The sequence below is a fragment of the Dendrobates tinctorius genome, unplaced genomic scaffold (genome assembly GCF_039654945.1).
Source record: "Dendrobates tinctorius isolate UK_male_01 unplaced genomic scaffold, ASM3965494v1 ptg000133l, whole genome shotgun sequence".
Classification (NCBI taxonomy): domain Eukaryota; kingdom Metazoa; phylum Chordata; class Amphibia; order Anura; family Dendrobatidae; genus Dendrobates; species Dendrobates tinctorius.
Genome location: NW_027361801.1, coordinates 19,872,456 through 19,890,224, shown reverse-complemented (window position 1 = coordinate 19,890,224; position 17,769 = coordinate 19,872,456). Strand labels below are relative to the sequence as shown.

Below are 17,769 nucleotides of genomic sequence, written 5' to 3'. Positions count from 1 at the left end.
GAGAGGATGGTACCGAGCGACTTTCGGAACAGGCACAGCACAGCCCGCGGCTGCCTCTGCCCCGCTCCATACCGCGACTGTGGCCTGTACGCTGACACCCGCGGCCGCTGCCCCATTTCTAACCGCGTCTGCTGTCTGTACATCAATGTCCGCGGCGGTCACTACCCCGCCTCCTAGAGGGGCAGCCCCGATGCTGGGGGACTTTCCTGGGGCCAGCTTTGCCCCTTCTGCACCTGGGCGTAGGAACGCCCGAAGCCTCCGACAACTCCTCGTCAGCTGGGCCCAGCGGCTGAGACGCCGAACGGAAACCTCCCGGACAACAACTCTGCAGGATGTCAGAGAAGGATAAGTGACACTCCGTTGATCGTTAATTATAGTTCCAGGACTCGTAGTCGGCCATATCGCAGCCATACAGTTGCCGACACTTGCCGAGTAGTCTTATATCGTGCTATTTGTGTATTAGTATCTAGCTTCCCTGCATGGAAAACCATTGTCAGCTTTACCATTTATCCATATAATCCATATATAAAAGTTGAATTTGAGCTTGCTCTGTCTCTGGCTCGTCACTGCATCCTGCGTACCTGCGAGTACCACACTGGTGCAAAGAGCAACCAAATTATAAAGGGAATTTGTGAACAGCAATACCAAGACAGGTTATCAAACTTGGGGTTATTCCGTTTGTATTAAGATCACGCTTAAGTTTTCTTTTTCCAATGTACTAATATATGGGGGGACTGTACAGAGATCTTTTTCACGCTTTTTTACACCTAGGACTGTGACAATAACATGGGATCATCCTCTTTGTCTAAAGCAGGGAGGGGGGCTACCTTCAGCTCGTGAGCTGTAAACAGCCGTCCAGATTCCTGGGGTTGGCAATCCTTGGGCTGGCCACGGCGTTTTGCTGGCTGTGAGACCTTTAATTGCTCTTTAAACTGAGAGCAGGTGCACGCAGCGTTTACTACTGAATGCTGCGGTGAGTTCGATGTCGGATCTTCCTGATGCTGGCCAGTGTCAATATGTGCTTGTTAGTGGAATCAGCTCACTCTGTGCTTCAGTCCCACCAGTGAGGTGTATGCCCCAGCATCTCCTGTGATGTGTATTCCCCAGCATCTCCTGTGATGTGTTTCAGCATCTCTTGTAATGTATATGCCCCAGTGTCTCCTGAAATGTATAAGCCTCAGCATCTCCTGTGATGTATATGTCTCAGCATCTTCATTGATGTGTATTCCCCAGCATCTCATGTGATGTATTCCAGCATCTCCTGTGATGTGTATGCCCCAGCATCTCCTGTGTTGTGTATTCCCCAGCATCTCCTGTGATATTTAACAAAAATGTTGAAGTCAATTTTTGAGGCATTTTAACAAAATGTTTAAATGCAAGAAAAAAGTATATATGCCCCCACTAAGTACTGGACCCATCACTAGGTTCAGCAAATAAATAACTCCGATAAACACATATGAACCCAAATCACTAATTTAGAAAATTATAAATCATTATTATATTATCAAGACAATACATAGAAAAAACACACAGAGGATAAATAGTGGGAAACCCAACAAGGGAACCACAACCCACTCTTAAATTCATTAAAGGCTGCACATACCAAAAATCCCCAATAATTACTCCTCAACAGCTAAATAGCTGCAAGAAAACACCGCTAAGGCACAATTAGTCTATACAATAGTGACTATCAGTTATATACAGATAGGTAATATAGTGCAGGAATTAAATTTACCTCCTGTGGGTGATGGTGCAAGCCCCAATGCATGTTTCGGCGTTCAGCCTTCTTCCGGAAGAAGGCTGAATGCCGAAACATGCGTTGGGGCTGGCACCATCACCTACGGGAGGTAAATTTAATTCCTGCACTATATTAACTATCTGTATATGACTGATAGTCACTATTGTATAGACTAATTGGTACGGTTAGAATACTTGGGAGGAACCTGGGAGTGGACCCTCTGGTTCGCGGCTCCAGAGCCCGTGAGGGCGAGTGGACCAGGTGAAGACCACCCCCTATACAGGGAGTGTTAGGGGCAGGCCCAAGGGAGACGCAACCACAATGGCTGGAGCCAAAGGGGCAACTCAGGGCAACACAGGGAGGATAGAGAGAAGGACCGAGGTAAGGAGGGAGTACAGATAAGGGCTTGGAGGAACCAGGAGCCAAGAAGTATGGAAGGCAAGTGGAACCGGGAGGTCCTGGGGCTGGCAGCGGCTGGATGCTGCAAGAGAGAAACAGAAGGTAACAATAATGAGAGTGGAAATGGATAGGAGAACACAGAGGCCAAAGGAAACGGGAGAACTGCAGCAGCCACAAACAGACAGGTGTGGCTGAGACACAACCAGACAGGCAAGGCAGAGGTTCAGGCCAAGTGGGTGCGGCAGAGACGCGGGGTAAACAGGTGCGGAAGAGACACAGGGCAGCAGGTAGAACAGAGGCAGAGTGCTAGCAGGTACGGCAGAGACACTGAGTGGAACTAGTATTGCTGAGACACAGGCGAAGGAAGACAAGCAAGGCTGAGACACAGCACAGACGGACAAGATGGAGACACAGGGGCCTGAGGATCTGGAAGGATGCCATGAGATACTAGTGCTACCGCATTAGACAATCAGGCGTCTTACCTGGGCCGACACCGTGCAGAAATACCCAGTGGGCACCGCCTTATTGGGGGCGGAGCCACCAGGTCAGAGTTCCCAGGGACCCTTGCAGTGGAAAGGGTGCCACTGCGCATGTGTGAAGCACGAACGCACCGGGATCCCAGGAGGACAGCAGCAGGAATGCGCTGGGGAGCGGGGACGCGCCGGGAAGCGAAGATGCACCGGTGAGTACCAGCCGTAACACTAATTGTGCCTTAGCAGTGTTTTCTTGCAGCTATTTAGCTGTTGAGGAGTAATTATTGGGGATTTTTGGTATGTGCAGCCTCTAATAGATTTAAGAGTGGGTTGTGGTGCCCTTGTTGGGTTTCCCACTTTTTATCCTCTGTGTGCTTTTTCTATGTATTGTCGTAATATATAATAAAGATATTTATTTTTCTGAATTAGTGATTTGGGTTTATATGTGTTTATCGGAGTTATCTCCTGTGATATGTATTCACCAGCATCTCCTGTGATATATTCCAGCATCTCCTGTGATATATATGACTCAGCATCTCCTGTGATGTATATTCTTCAGCCCCAGCATCTCCTGTCATGTATATGCTCAGTCCGAGCGTCTCCTAAATGATATATATAGCAGTCTCAGTGTCTCCTATGTGATATATATAGCAGTCTCACTATCTCCTATGTGATATATAGAGTAGGTTTAGTATCTCTTGTGTGATTTATACTTCAGGCCTCCAACTGCTTGAATTCTGCAAAATGTAGCGCGAGCAATGAGAATTTCCCACTGTGAGGAGGCAAGTAATGTAATATGCATCTGTGTTCAGAACTTACTGCTGTGAGTTCTTTCCAAAATTCATTGCAAAAGTTCGACTGCGCTCCAGACTAACACAAATCTGAAAAAGCAGCTGTGAGTAGTATCATCAATGCCACCTAACATCACAGTTGCACCAAAGAGAAGCAGCTTGTGACACAAATCATTACTCATGGACAAACGGTGAAGCAGGGGACTCAGACGTTCAGGGGTCAGTACCAAAAGAAAGAAAACCCTCAACGCGCATTTCGAGTAAATATATTCCCACCCCCACCTGAGGAAGCTGTAATACATTCACGCGAAACTCACATTGGGGTCTTCTAATTCGCCTGTGGCTGCTATTTGACACATCATGGGTAAGGATGTAAACCATTTTTGGGTCACATAATACTGCATGGGCACTTAGGTTAAATTGGGCTTTAAATGTCTTTTATGGCAAATATCTTTATATGTCATTCCATTTTTATGTGTTATACCTGAGATGGACCTTGAATTCCTGCATTTTCATATTAGGACACAATATTGCTAGATATTTATTATCTGCTACTGCGGACTGTGGTTCTTTGTCATCCTAGTTTTTGTCTATATTTTATGTTTGATTTTATGGCTTATTTTCAATAAAGAGTTTTTTTTACAATTTGCTATTAATACTCTGACAGCGTAACAGAGTTTCAGAGTCCCATCCCTCTGTCCCTCATAAACTGTGTTACGCTGCCAGGATCCATGTAATAGTGTCATGATCTTTCTTTCAACTTTGTGCCACTGTGTTTGATGAATTCAAAGTAATTTATTTGGCGGTTGTTGTCACCCCACATTTGCACTCCGGGGCCAACAGGACACATATAAGGTGTTTACATTGCATTGGATAGCACTGCAAGTCTGTGCTTTGCACAGACCAGGATGCATTTATCAGTAGTTAAATATGCCAATTTGGTAATAAGATTGTAATATTATACTTGCGCCAGGGTCTTTGCAAAATGATCACGTACTTGCCATAATTTATATACTATTTATTTATTAAAGGTCTGGAGATTATTTCTATTGTTTATCATTCATTTTATAGCACCTAATTCCTTATTGTCTCAGTAAGTGGGCTTTATTTGAATGCAAGTTGCGGGGGATGGCGTTGGGCCTCCCTTACTCACTGACTCCATAGTGACAGTGTGGTGTGCTGCTATTAGCGGTACGCCACTTGATGGGTGACCCTGGGGGGAGTGGAAGCCCTAGGCAAATACCTAGTTTGCCTGTCCCTAACGCCGACCCCACACTCCATACATGTTATAGAGCACCATAACGCTAAAATAATACCCTGTGAACGGGTCCTCCAAGTCTGTGTTCAATATCCTTAATTGAACTGAACAAACGAAATGGGGCTACACAATATACCAATAGACAAGAGTTGGTTGAAAAGAGCCACCTTTATTTGTACTCTTAAAAAGTCCCTGCAAAGTTGCAAAGACATGAAAGTACACAATGGCCCACATTTATCAAAAATAGTTTAAATTGTGCCAAATCTTTAGTGTACCCACTTCAACTCTGCCAATCCGTATTTATGAAATATTGCACTTTAATGATTAATATGGCACATATTATGCCACTTTCCAATCTTAGCTGAAAGTCACAAGTCACAAGTCAATGTAAAATGTTTGCACAAATTAGGACTTTTTACTGTATGTATTGTAGAGATCCACCATATAAGTGGACGGGGATTAACTCGCTTGGCTTCGATATTGAGGCACCAGAAACACTCTTGCTTAAAGCAACAGTCTGTGTGGTTTATTTCCTTCATAAACCAATGTCACAGGAACACAAAGCAAACAGTCTTACATCAGACTTCGCTCTCTCAGGCCTGTGGGCACACAGGCTGTGCCATGTCCAGCACGCATGCTCTATAGCCAGAACACAGTCTCTTACTGACCCCGGTCAGCATTACTCATGGTTTATCCCTCACGGGTTATCAGGGAAGCGGCCGCACTGGGATCACTGTTCCAGACTGTGCTTTGCTCACTAGGCCGTCTACAGTTGCAGAGCCACAGCCAGGCAGTAGCTTCCCTACACAGAGCCGTCACAGACTCTATCAGGTCCGGGACTTTCCATGTGCTCTTCAGGAAGTTCAATCCCAGACACTTCCAACACACCCAGGCCTTCCGGGACCTTGCACTCTGACCAATCAGGATCAAACACACAACCCATGTGATCAGACCTCAGTCACATTATATATCCCAAACCACCCCCATATGTGGGCAGTGTATGTGTGGCTAGCCGATCTCGCCCAGCTCTCTGACTAACCCTATAAGCCGACCTTATAGATAAACAACTAGTGGAATACAAGTCCCAGCATAACAACGCTATTTTGGCTTATAGCGCAGAGAACCTCGGCGACACATACTGGACATTTACAACCATGCCGGTCACTGTTTCACCATCAAGGAAATGCCCACATGCATATTCTGAGTCGCATATGCAGCGCCCCCTAGCTTTAACAGAGGTTACTGCACCACATACCCTCCCCCCTGTTCAAACTTGTGGGGTTGAACATTTGTCACACACTATGTGCCTCGAGACCGGGTACACACTGTCACCTTGCCCTGCAAGTCGAGAGGACCGTCTCAGTCTGTTTTGGGCGTCAGTCGGCATCATATTTGTGTTAGGCCTCCCCTGCTCCCAGTGGTCAGTACATCGGCGTTGGGTTTTGGCCCTCCAGTCAAAGTCCGTGTTAGGAACGGCGGAATGCACTAAATAAATAAATAATAAAGTGCGTTCGCCGCTCGGGGTCCACCGTGCAGAAGGTGTCAACACTGCTGCTAATTAATGGCAGGCGCGCTATATGGCGGTATAATGCGCACGGGTTCAACGTCACCCGATGTGCGCAGAGCAGACTCTGTTAACTCACAGAGGCACTGTAACATAAACATAAACACCGAGCCTGTTAGACTCACAGGTCTCAGCGAAATTGCACGCACGGTATCAGGTCACAGGACACGGGTCCAAGACAGGGGACGGTGTCCGTCTAGACCTACCGTGCGTGCAGCGTCGCTACTGCGAACGCCGGTAAGTGCTGCTGAATGCAGCGCAGCGGCAGACACAGCCGCTATGTGATAGTGCCGTGAGAGACGAGACACCACCGGACGTTAGTGTAGAGGTGCGGTGTGCACAGTGGCCTATGGCTTGCCATTGACTGGCACTGACTCTTTCTATAGTTCCCTGTCTACATGCGAAATATCAGAGGGAGGGGAATCTTAATAAGTCAGTCACTAGAATCATACATCCATCACCACTCACACATCTAGCAAGAAGAGTCTATACTAGCGCATGGCCGAGCGGCCATGCGGGCCTTATATAGCCGTGCACTGCCGGGACCTTCCAGATCTCTGAGATGGACCAATCAGATCTGGAGAAGGACCTGAGCACGTGACTCCCGACCTCCAAAGGGAGATCGTCTCATGAGCATGCTCAGTAGGGTGGCAGAGGGACTTAGCCTTAGGAATGGCTTGCTGCAGAGTAGCATGTGAGGCTCTGGACTCCTGTTGTGTCGCTGCAGGAATCCGACACCTAACATTTCCCCACCTCCTAGGGCCCCCTCCCTCCTCAGCCTTCCAATCCAGCAAATAAAGTTTTTTGCCACGTACCACCTTGTGTCCCACAGAGGCATAGACCTCAGGCTCGTCTGAAGACAAGTCTGATGCCCCGGCAGATGACTTGGAAAACCAGGACATGTGAACAGGTTTGAGAAGGGACGCGTGGAAGGCGTCAGGGATAGCGAAGTCGCCAGGAACAGAAGTTGGAGTGGGGCGCCGTTGCGTGTCGGCGAGCATCTTCATTCTCATTTTGGAAATTTGAGTGACATGCGGGGTGCGACCCAGACTGTCGCGGATCTCCACTGCCCGGTCTGCCACCGGCAAGGCATATAGTAACCCAGCCGGCCTTTGTTTAGAGAAGCTACTCCGAGCGCATGCCTGAATATAATTTTTAGTGTCCCGAGCTCTGTGCGGCCAGCAATAAGAGCTAGCCAGGAGTTTAGTGGTCCGCTGGTAACCAAAGTGACCACCCAGCCAGGATGCATGTGCCCACGCAAGAGCCTTGGACCGCAGGTGAGGCGGGACAAAGGTCTTGCTCGGCGGCACTGGCTCAGGGACGACTGGAACCATGGACTTCAAATTCCCAGTGAGGGGCGCGGAATGATCTACGAGCATCTCCGTAGAGGCTACTTGGACACTGCCCCCCATGCACCTTCCCACACAGTCCTTGCTCCAGCCCAGTATACTCCCCGAGGACCACTCTATATGAGGGGAATGGCAACGGAGCCAGTGAAGTCCGAGAAGCACCTGGTCGATGCCCTTAGGCATAATGAGCAGGGACAACGTCTCGCGATGAGACGGGGAGATTGAGAACCCCAGGGGTGCTGTTTGGTGGGTAATCTAAGACGGTAAGGTAGATGCATTGACCACTCTAACGGTCACGGGGTGAGGAAGTGGCACCAGTGGAATGGCGTGCTTTTGGGCGAAGGCTGAAGGCATAAAGTTTCTGCCCCAGAGTCCACTGTGACCTCTACCTCCCAGGTGGAAGCTCCACTATCTAACGTCCCTCGAAATACCGGTTTGGAGGAGAAAGTTTTCATATTAGGTAGATCTTCACCAACTGCCACTGGAGGTGAACGTTTTTTCGACCGCTGCGGATACCTGTTAGCCAGGTGGCCTGACTGTCGACACAGGTAGCAGCAAGTGGAGCCCTGTGCCGGACGCGGTTTCGGACCGGTACGAGACACGTCCATGGGCTCAGGAGGTAAAACTTCCAGATCTGGGGGTTCCAGAAATTCAGAGAAGTCGGGAGCCGACCTAAGCTTCTGTCTGAATTGAGTACGCTCCAGTCCGCGCTCCGTAAACCGGAGGTCAATACGGGTGGAGATCGCTATCAACTCTTCCAGGCTTGTGGGGACCTCCCTGGTGGATAAAGCATCTTTGACATGCTCAGCCAACCCTCTCCAGAACACAGGGATGGGTGCTTTATCAGGCCACTCGAGCTCGGAAGCCAGTGTCTGGAAACGGACGGCGTACTGACTGACCGACAGGGATCCCTGCGTTAATTCCAGAAACCGTGGAGAAGTATTGTGAGTGACCCGGGGCCCCAAAAAGACCTGCTTTAGTGCTTTTAGAAACTGAAACGCGCTCAGTACCACAGGGTCATCACGCTCCCACAGCAGCGTAGCCCACTCCAACGCCCTGCCCGACAGAAGGGAGACGATAAACCCCACTTTAGCCCGCTCTGTAGGGAATCACGTGGCCAACAAGTCGAGCTGGATAGTACACTGGCTCACGAAACCCCTACAGGTGGCGCTGTCACCAGAAAATCTATTGGGCAATGGGAGGCGGGAAATTGTCGGCATGGGCGTGGACATCGACGCCCGGGAGACAGCCTCTGCAAGTGTCTGAGCAGGGACCGCAGCAGCATCCGCAGCCGAGGTGGAACTCTCGAGGGCTGCCAACCTGCCCTCCAGCTGCTGAATGTGCCGCTGTAGCTGCTGCTGGTCCACCATTATTAGCCAGACCCTGGCGCTAGTATAATGTTAGGAACGGCGGAATGCACTAAATAAACAAATAATAAAGTGCGTTCGCCGCTCGGGGTCCACCGTGCAGAAGGTGTGAACACTGCTGTTAATTAATGGCAGACGCGCTATATGGCGGTATAATGCGCACGGGTTCAACGTCACCCGATGTGCGCAAAGCGGACTCTGTTAACTCACAGAGGCACTGTAACATAAACATAAACACCGAGCCTGTTAGACTCACAGGTCTCAGCAAAATTGCACGCACGGTATCAGGTCACAGGACATGGGTCCAAGACAGGGGACGGTGTCCGTCTAGACCTACTGTGTGTGCAGCGTCGCTACTGCGGACGCCGGTAAGTGCTGCTGAATGCAGCGCAGCGGCAGACACAGCCGCTATGCGATAGTGCCGTGAGAGATGAGACACCACCGGACACTAGTGTAGAGGTGCGGTGTGCACAGTGGCCTATGGCTTGCTACTGACTGGTGCTGACTCTTTCTATAGTTCCCTATCCACATGCGTAATATCAGATCAGAGGGAGGGGAATCTTAATAAGTCAGTCACTAGAATCATACATCCATCACCACTCACACATCTAGCAAGAAGAGTCTATACTAGCGCATGGCCGTGCGCTGCCGGGACCTTCCAGATCTCTGAGATGGACCAATCAGATCTGGAGAAGGACCTGAGCACGTGACTCCCGACCTCCAAAGGGAGATCGTCTCGTGAGCATGCTCAGTAGGGCGGTAGAGGGACTTAGCCTCAGGAATGGCTTGCTGCAGAGCAGCATGTGAGGCTCTGGACTCCTGTTGTGTCGCTGCAGGAATCCGATGCCTAACAGTCCGTCTGTGTCACCAGACCCTTTTTGGTCTCCACACTTCTCCAGTACGCCCCGTCACCCGACTTTTCTCTCCATGTCCGGCTCCCCTGGTTGGTGCGGTCATAAGTCTCACAGTCGAGCCCACTGTCTGGTCTGAGTCTGACTCATCTAGTACATCACAGGAGCTACTGTCCAGGTCTCTCAGTCTCATACTGAGAGTAGAACTTCCACTTGCAGATTCTCATCGGTCTTGTCTTGATGAAAGTCTTCGGCTACCTGCCATTTCATTATTTGGAGGGTACCTTCTGTTCGTTATACCACAGAATGAAGGCGGCCGCCGCCTTATGTTCTGCATCTGTTTATCAATCTGCAGTCTGTCCAGTCTCAACTGCTCTATCTCTCTCAGGTACGTTACCCGATATTCCAGGAGCATTCGGAAGTTCCTAAGGCTTTCCACGGAGCCAACAACAATGAATGGAACCATGCCATCTTCACCAGATGCCTGGACTTCATCATCAGGTGATATCCTCACTCTCGCCACACCAGATCTATTCAAAAGGTCTTGCATCACTTTTCCAAACCTTCCAATGACTCTCCCCACCAGATGTTTGGGTACCGGAATTACATCTTCCACCGAGCCCAGACGTTTTTTAGCTTCCCTCGCACGCTCCAGACGTTGAGCGGCTTTCACATTACTCATCATGATCATCTTTTTGCGCGGAGACATTTCAGATGCATATCTGTCAGGACAGCCACCCCCTTCTCTGTGTCTTCCCTTGTTGACAGTACGACCAACTGCTGAGTCTCAGGTGCCCAGTGCCCCCTACATGCTTTGACCGCCTTTTTAAAAGCCTCATGCACACCCTCACTGGTACAGGCTTCTTGCACGTCTTCGGGTACCTCTATCACACACTTGAAGATTGAGGGCCCACTCTCTTCATGGACGGAAGGCTCTTGCTTGGCCACGGAATTTACCATCAAGACCTCTACTACAACCGGGTAATTACCTTGTTCCGTTCTCAGCATACAGTCTTCCCCAGTTTTACACTCTTCAGGCCCCCTCACTAAGACAGGCATTTGTAACTCCACCTTGATATCCCTCGGACACGGCCGCTGTAAGTCTTCAACCACAAATGACTCCTCTTGTGGAAATACAAAAAGGTGGGAGAATAAAGAAGTACTTTGTTACAACATCTTGCATCCCAGGTGATTTTGTGGACTCAGCAGCACGGACTGTGGCACACCTTGCTTCCCATATTCTCCTCTTGTGGAAGACCTCTTACTGCTTCTCTGAGCACTTCCACGTCTTCTTTTAAGGCCTGATTAACAGTTTGCCATGTTGACAGGTGACTTCTGAGCTCAGAGACTTCCTTCTCCAGCTCATCCACTCTGTCCTCAGCCGCTTGTCTCAGGGCCTTTTCTTGTACGTTATGCTCCTTAATTGACTTTAGTTCGGCCTGTAAATATGCCACCTTTTTCTTCTCACTAGAGAACTTTTTAATGAGGTCCTGGACTTCCTGTGCTTCCTTCGCTCCAAACCGTGCCTTGACTGCTGAAAGCTCGGACTCCAGGTGACGCACCCACTCCAACTACGCGGAGTTGGCAACTTCCATACTCGCCACCTTCAAACTCTCCTTCACCAGCTGTTGACAGACCTCTTCACGCTCTCTCTCCAAGCTTTGGACCCGTGCTTCTACCTGGTGGAAACTGTCAGCTCGCTCTTTCCAGGTGCACATTTCCTGTGTCAGCTTGTTAATTAATTCCTCTAGTTGTCATGTGACATCGGTCTTATTGGCCAGCTTTTCTGGCAGCTCTTCTATTTTGTCTGAGGGTGCAGTTTGTTCAGCCCCTTTTCGGCCCTTACGCCTCCGGCGATGGGAGGAAGACCTTCTATTTTAACTTGAGTCAGTATTACTGCACTCTTTTCCACTGTCGTCACCGTCTGAATGGGAGTCACCACCACCCAATCGGTCATCCTGGAACCAGCGGTCCCCATTGCTAACAGTGTCAGCCTCCACTCCTGGAGCTTCCCCGTCTCCACCTTGTGAAGCACTGTCATTCCCTTGTGTCCGAGTTCCAGTCTGCACAGCATTAAGCTCAGTCCTAGTGGTTGCTACTGGCAATAACACGTCACAGTCACACCACATAGTACGCTGAACCCCCAAGATACTCTCTATCTGTGTGTCAGCTCCGCTCTTTTTATTTACCACATCATGATCAGTCACACTGTGGTACCCTTCAGGTGACGTCAGGTCAGTAAATTGGGCAGACGCATCCCTTCCTCCGGTCGCCCCTACGTCTGACACGTCCATTGTGGGAGGTGTTATTGCCTTAAGGTACGCCACCCCGTCAGTAGAGAGGCCTCCATCCTCCTGCTGTAGAGGAGTTCCTCCCTCCCACAAGTCTGAAAACAGCCTAGAGTCCCGGCCTACTGTCACCGGAGAGGTTAAGTTCGGGACTACAGCGACATCTTGGTTTTTAATGTCCCTGTCTGTTATGAAAGAGTCACCATAGGAGGCAAAAACAGAAATACTAGCTAAGTCCAGAAAACCAGAGAAGTTGGCAGCTATCGGATTACAGACCCCTGAACCTAACAACAACAACTAGCAGTAGCCGTGGGGGGTTCCTACGGTGCCCTAGACCCCTCGATCACAGCCGGAGAACTACATAGCCTAAAGACAGAAAGGGAAATCTAAACTGCCCCAGAGCAGACCCCAAAGCAATAGGCAGCCCCCAACATATAATGACGGTGAAGCAAGATGAAAAAACACTCACACAGATAGAAAGAAAGGCTGAGCAAATGATGGGGCCCAAGCTAACTAAATAGGACAGGACAGAAAAGCTGCTGTCTGCAATCCGCCAAAACCCTCTCAAAACAAGAGCCAACAGACTGATAGGGAAAAAAGCCCTGAAGACGCTAGGCTTCAAAAAGACTATATCAGTACTCAGGTATTTTCTGAAGACAGAGCAAAAAGGAATTCAGCTCACCCAGCAGGGAAAGGCAGAAATCCAGAAAAACAAGGCAAAACAAAACCAAAACACAAATGCAAAAAGCAGAGCAGAAAAACTTAGCTTTTGAGGAGCAGGAATCAGACTGGTCTCCAAGAATCCCTCAGAGAAATCACCCGCAAGGCAGAAGGGCGTCGGCTGCCTTATATCCAGTCAGCAATTCCAGTCACCCAGTCATCATCATTCTGCTCAGGTGCTTTGTAATCAGCCTCACTACCTTCCTTCACCAGAAGAGGGAGTTCATCAGACCTCAATGGTGAAGGGGAAAATGAACTCACAACACCTGTCTGTCTCAAGTATCACCATGGCTACTACATAGTCCTTAGTGCACCCATGGATGCAGGTGACCGCAATCTTCCTTTCAAGCATTATAAATTTCTCTGTCACAGTCCTCACTAGGGTCACCGAGCCCCCAGAATCAACCATTCCAAGCACATCCACCCCATTCATCAGCAGGGCATACTTCCGAAGCTTCTCACCACGTGGGTAATTCATATAGCAGACTGGACATATATAGTACAGTTGCCTCTGGCAGCAGTCTGTCTGCACCAACCTTTTAACTTTGGGAAGCTCCGCCCCTTTTGGGTTACCACTCTATTTTGGGATACTGCCACCTTTTGGGACGCCAACCCTTTTTGAGCCACTACTCCCTTTTGGGATACCACCCCCTTTTGGGACTCCACCCCTTTTTGGGCAACTACTCCCTTTTGTGATTCCGCCCCTTTTTGAGACTCCACCCCTTTGGGGCAACTACTTCCTTTTATGATACCGCCCCTTTTTGGGACTCCACCCCTTTTATGGCACCCATTGCTGTCTGAATTACCGCCCCTTTAGGGACACCACCCCCTCCCTGGGGTACAACCCCTGGACTCCGCACGGTACTCTCAGGTCCAGTTCACACAGAACAGGTATGTCTCTCAGGCTTGTACTGGTCCTTTAAGAGATTGTCCGCACTGGACCTCTGATGTCCTTTTACGATACCCCACCAGCTCCTGCTGGCACTGCCACAACTCCTGCTGTAGCCACAAACTCGCCGGCACCTCCGGCTGCCAACCACAAGCGGCTGCTGGTGTCATTGCAGCTCCTGCTGCTGTAGAACCTCTTGCTCCTGTTACCACAAGTCTCTGCACGCTTCCACTGAGCCGTCTTCGTGGACCTGCCGATCCACACCAAGCTTCGTAACCCCGCCGAGTTACAGCCAGATGCTTGTCACCTTCGTGACCCCGCCAAGTCACAACAAACACCTCACATGTGCCTCCTGAACCGTTGCCTGTAGCAGCCGACTTTGTAGACCTCGTCAGTTGCCCCTAGCAACTAGGCTACCAGAGTGCCTTTAGCATTCTCCACCAATTGTAGAGATCCACCATATAAGTGGATGGGGATTAACTCACTTGGCGGCGATATTGAGTCACACAGGAACACTCTTGCTTAAAGTAACAGTCTGTGTGGTTTATTTCCTTCATAAAACAATGTCACAGGAACACAAGGCAAACAGTCTTACATCAGACAGATGAATTCTTAATGTCCATAGTAGAGCTTCACTCTCTCAGGCCTGTGGGCACACAGGCTGTGCCATGTCCAGCACGCATGCTCTATAGCCAGAACACAGTCTCTTACTGACCCCGGTCAGCATTACTCATGGTTTATCCCTCACGGGTTATCAGGGAAGCGGCCACACTGGGATCACTGTTCCAGACTGTGCTTTGCTCACTAGGCCGTCTACAGTTGCAGAGCCACAGCCAGGCAGTAGCTTCCCTACACAGAGCCGTCACAGACTCTATCAGGTCCGGGACTTTCCATGTGCTCTTCAGGAAGTTCAATCCCAGACACTTCCAACACACCCAGGCCTTCCGGGACCTTGCACTCTGACCACTCAGGATCAAACACACAACCCATGTGATCAGACCTCAGTCACATTATATATCCCAAAGCACCCCCATATGTGGGCAGTGTATGTGTGGCTAGCCGATCCTGCCCAGCTCTCTGACTAGCCCTATAAGTCGACCTTATAGATAAACAACTTGTGGACTACAAGTCCCAGCATAACAACACTATTTTGGCTTATAGCGCAGAGAACCTCTGTGACACATACTGGACATTTACAACCATGCCGGTCACTGTTTCACCATCAAGGAAATGCCCACATGCATATTCTAAGTCGCATATGCAGCGCCCCCTAGCTTTAACAGAGGTTACTGCACCACAATATGCTAAGGGCTCATTCAGACGTCCATTCTTCACATCCAAGCTGTGATTTTCACAGATAGAACTTGCACCTATATTAGTCTAGGGGGATTTCACATGTCTAGTTTTTATGTCGGATCAAGGTTGGCAATGTAAGTCCATAAGTCCGTGAAAAAAAATTGGACAGCACTTGGGGCGATCCTGACTTTTTATGGACTGATAGATAGGAGAAGAAAGAGAATTGTTGTTTTTCTCATCCAAGAAAATCTGATATAACTCAGATCAAAAACAGATGAAACTCTAATGAAACTGAACAAAATCACTGATCAAACGGTGACCGTTTTTCTCAAACGTGAAAAAATGGACGTCTGAATGAGCCCTATGTTAGGGGCAGGAGACCCATGTATCAACGGTTGCATCTTAATGTAGACTTTTAAACAAATTGCTACTTTAATGCATTTTAAAAATGGGTTCCAAATAATTTATGTTTTCCACACCTTTTTTAAGACTGCCATAACTTCTCTAAAAAACACTACTTTTTTGCAATTTTTATGAGGAAATAGAAATAATAAATATGTCATAAATCACGCCCCAAAAGGTTAACCAGGCCCCGTATCCAGTTAATACATGAAGATGCATAGGTCATCTTACCTGATGCTTTTGCTAAACCAATGGGTAATGTCAGCATGAGGAAAAGATGCAAGAGATACTGATATCGACTGGTTCCTGGATCCTTCATTTTAATTGCTTTCACATCTAGAATGGAGAGAAATTGGTTTATGGCACGTTCTGTTCTTTGTCTTCTCGTTATCTTGTTTGAACTTATTATCAATGCAGGATATTGAAGAAACTGAATATACAAACAAGATGCAGCAGGGACAATGTAGGCACCGGATCAAAACCTGTTCTGTTTGGAATTTAAAGAGGTTGTATAGACTTTTAAAAATATGGCTGCTTTCTTCTAAAAACATTGTCCCATCTGAGTCCAAATTCTGTGTGGTAGTTGTCCCGTATTCGCCAATGAATTTTAATGGAGCTGATCTCCAGTGGCATAACTATGGGAGGGGCAGCAGCAGTCACTGTTGCCAGTGAGCACTGCAGTCCAGGGGGCTTTCAGGCTTCCCTGCCACATTAGCCTTTATGGACTCCGACATACAACGTCTTGATTTGGCTGATGTGTGGTACCAGGGTCTAATCATTTATCAGGTCACACTGGAAGTTTTCTCATAAAATGTGTTTTTTGCACAATTCCGTAAGCCAAGCCAATATCAGATCATCAAAATGTAACCACTTGATACTTGTATGGCAGCACTATCTGCAATAATCAAGCAGAATAAACAAGGTACATGTGAGGAGCCGGCCTTGTTCTAAAGACTACTGGACCAATGGATGTAGAGCGGAATCCATGGCTCTAAGGGATGCAGACTTTTTCCAGCACGGAGCATCGATTACCTAAAAATTATTGTTGTGTTTTATTGGAGATTTGCTTGCTGTGCACTAATTTCTCTTTGTAAGTGTTTTGCCTCTGAAATCAATGTTTCCATTCAGTGACAGTAAGCAGAAGACATGCGGGCTGGATCTTATGTATACATAAGATAATGTTTAAGGTAAAAGCAATCCTTCCATTACTCTTGTTAGGCTGGGATCACACTGCGTTATGGCAGTCCGTTAGATGGACTGCGTTACACTGCGGCATAACGCGGTGTAACGCAGTCCGTTAATGCTGCATTTAACCCCCATTATCGGGCGCATCGCCAACGCATGCCGTAATCGGCATGCGCTAGCGATGTGCCGTCATTCAGTGACGGAGCCTCGGACGCGGGCTGCAGAGTCTTAGGGTCCGTCACCGTCATCTGCGCTAGTGGTATAGCATAACGCGATTGCGTTATGCTATAGCGATAACACAGCCCATCAACGCTATGCATTGCACGGGCTGCTTTAGCGCAGTGTGACCCTAGCCTTAGTGTCTCAGAGACCTCAATTGAGCCGTTGTTTCATATGAGATTTATAGCACAAGAGTAAAAAGAATTGGAGTACTCACCTGAACCTTAGTGATAAATTTGTTTAATCCATAGGTAGGATAACATCAACATCATGTTAAAGGGCGGTGTGCAGGTGGCATGGGAATTAACAGCCTGCTACAGTGTCAAGTACAGGGCATCATGCTCCAAATTAAACCAAGCTGTTCAGAAGACCTTTTTTAACCTATATCTTAATTAGAGGTTATAACCGCTTCATATTTAATCCCATATGTTAGAGTAGCCATAATTCCAAATTAGTTCCTAATGACTTACTCAGTGTGTGATGTCCGAGCCACGTTCCTCCACTCCGACGTTCGTTTCATCCACACATCTTCAGGGGGCATCAGAAGTGTGTCAGAAGTGTGGATGAAACGCGCTTCAAAGTGGAGAAACGTGGCTCGGACATCACACACTTAGTCATTAGGGACTAATTTGGAATTATGTTTACTCTAACATATGGGACTAAAGATGAAGCGGTTATAACCTCTAATTAAGATATCGGATAAAAAGGTTTTCTGAACAGCCAGGTTTAATTTGGAGCATAATGTTCGTACTTGACGCTGTGGTTCACTGTATAACATATACAGGCATATATTTCCATAACAAGCACAGGCACTTTTTCTATACAATACTTGCACAGCACTATCTTTTTGGCACATTACCTAAGTGTTTTGGTAGTTTACTGCTTCTCTGCTCGATAATGATGTGTTCCTATAGGTAGATACTATACATTATGATGAATGATATGTGTTTTAATGGTGTCCCTAGCCATAAGCGTTCCTC

At 48.2% G+C, this 17,769-nt stretch overlaps 1 protein-coding gene across 2 annotated transcripts in view; it reads right to left on the bottom strand.

Annotated features, from left to right (window-relative positions):
• The window catches only part of ADGRG4 (adhesion G protein-coupled receptor G4), a 211,597-nt gene that overhangs the window by 124,300 nt on the left and 69,528 nt on the right, over positions 1 to 17,769 (bottom strand). For both annotated transcript variants that reach the window (XM_073543548.1, XM_073543549.1), the window contains one exon: positions 15,617 to 15,721. In XM_073543548.1, the coding sequence (XP_073399649.1) occupies positions 15,617 to 15,721 (105 nt within the window). The remainder of the gene's footprint in view (positions 1 to 15,616; positions 15,722 to 17,769) is intronic.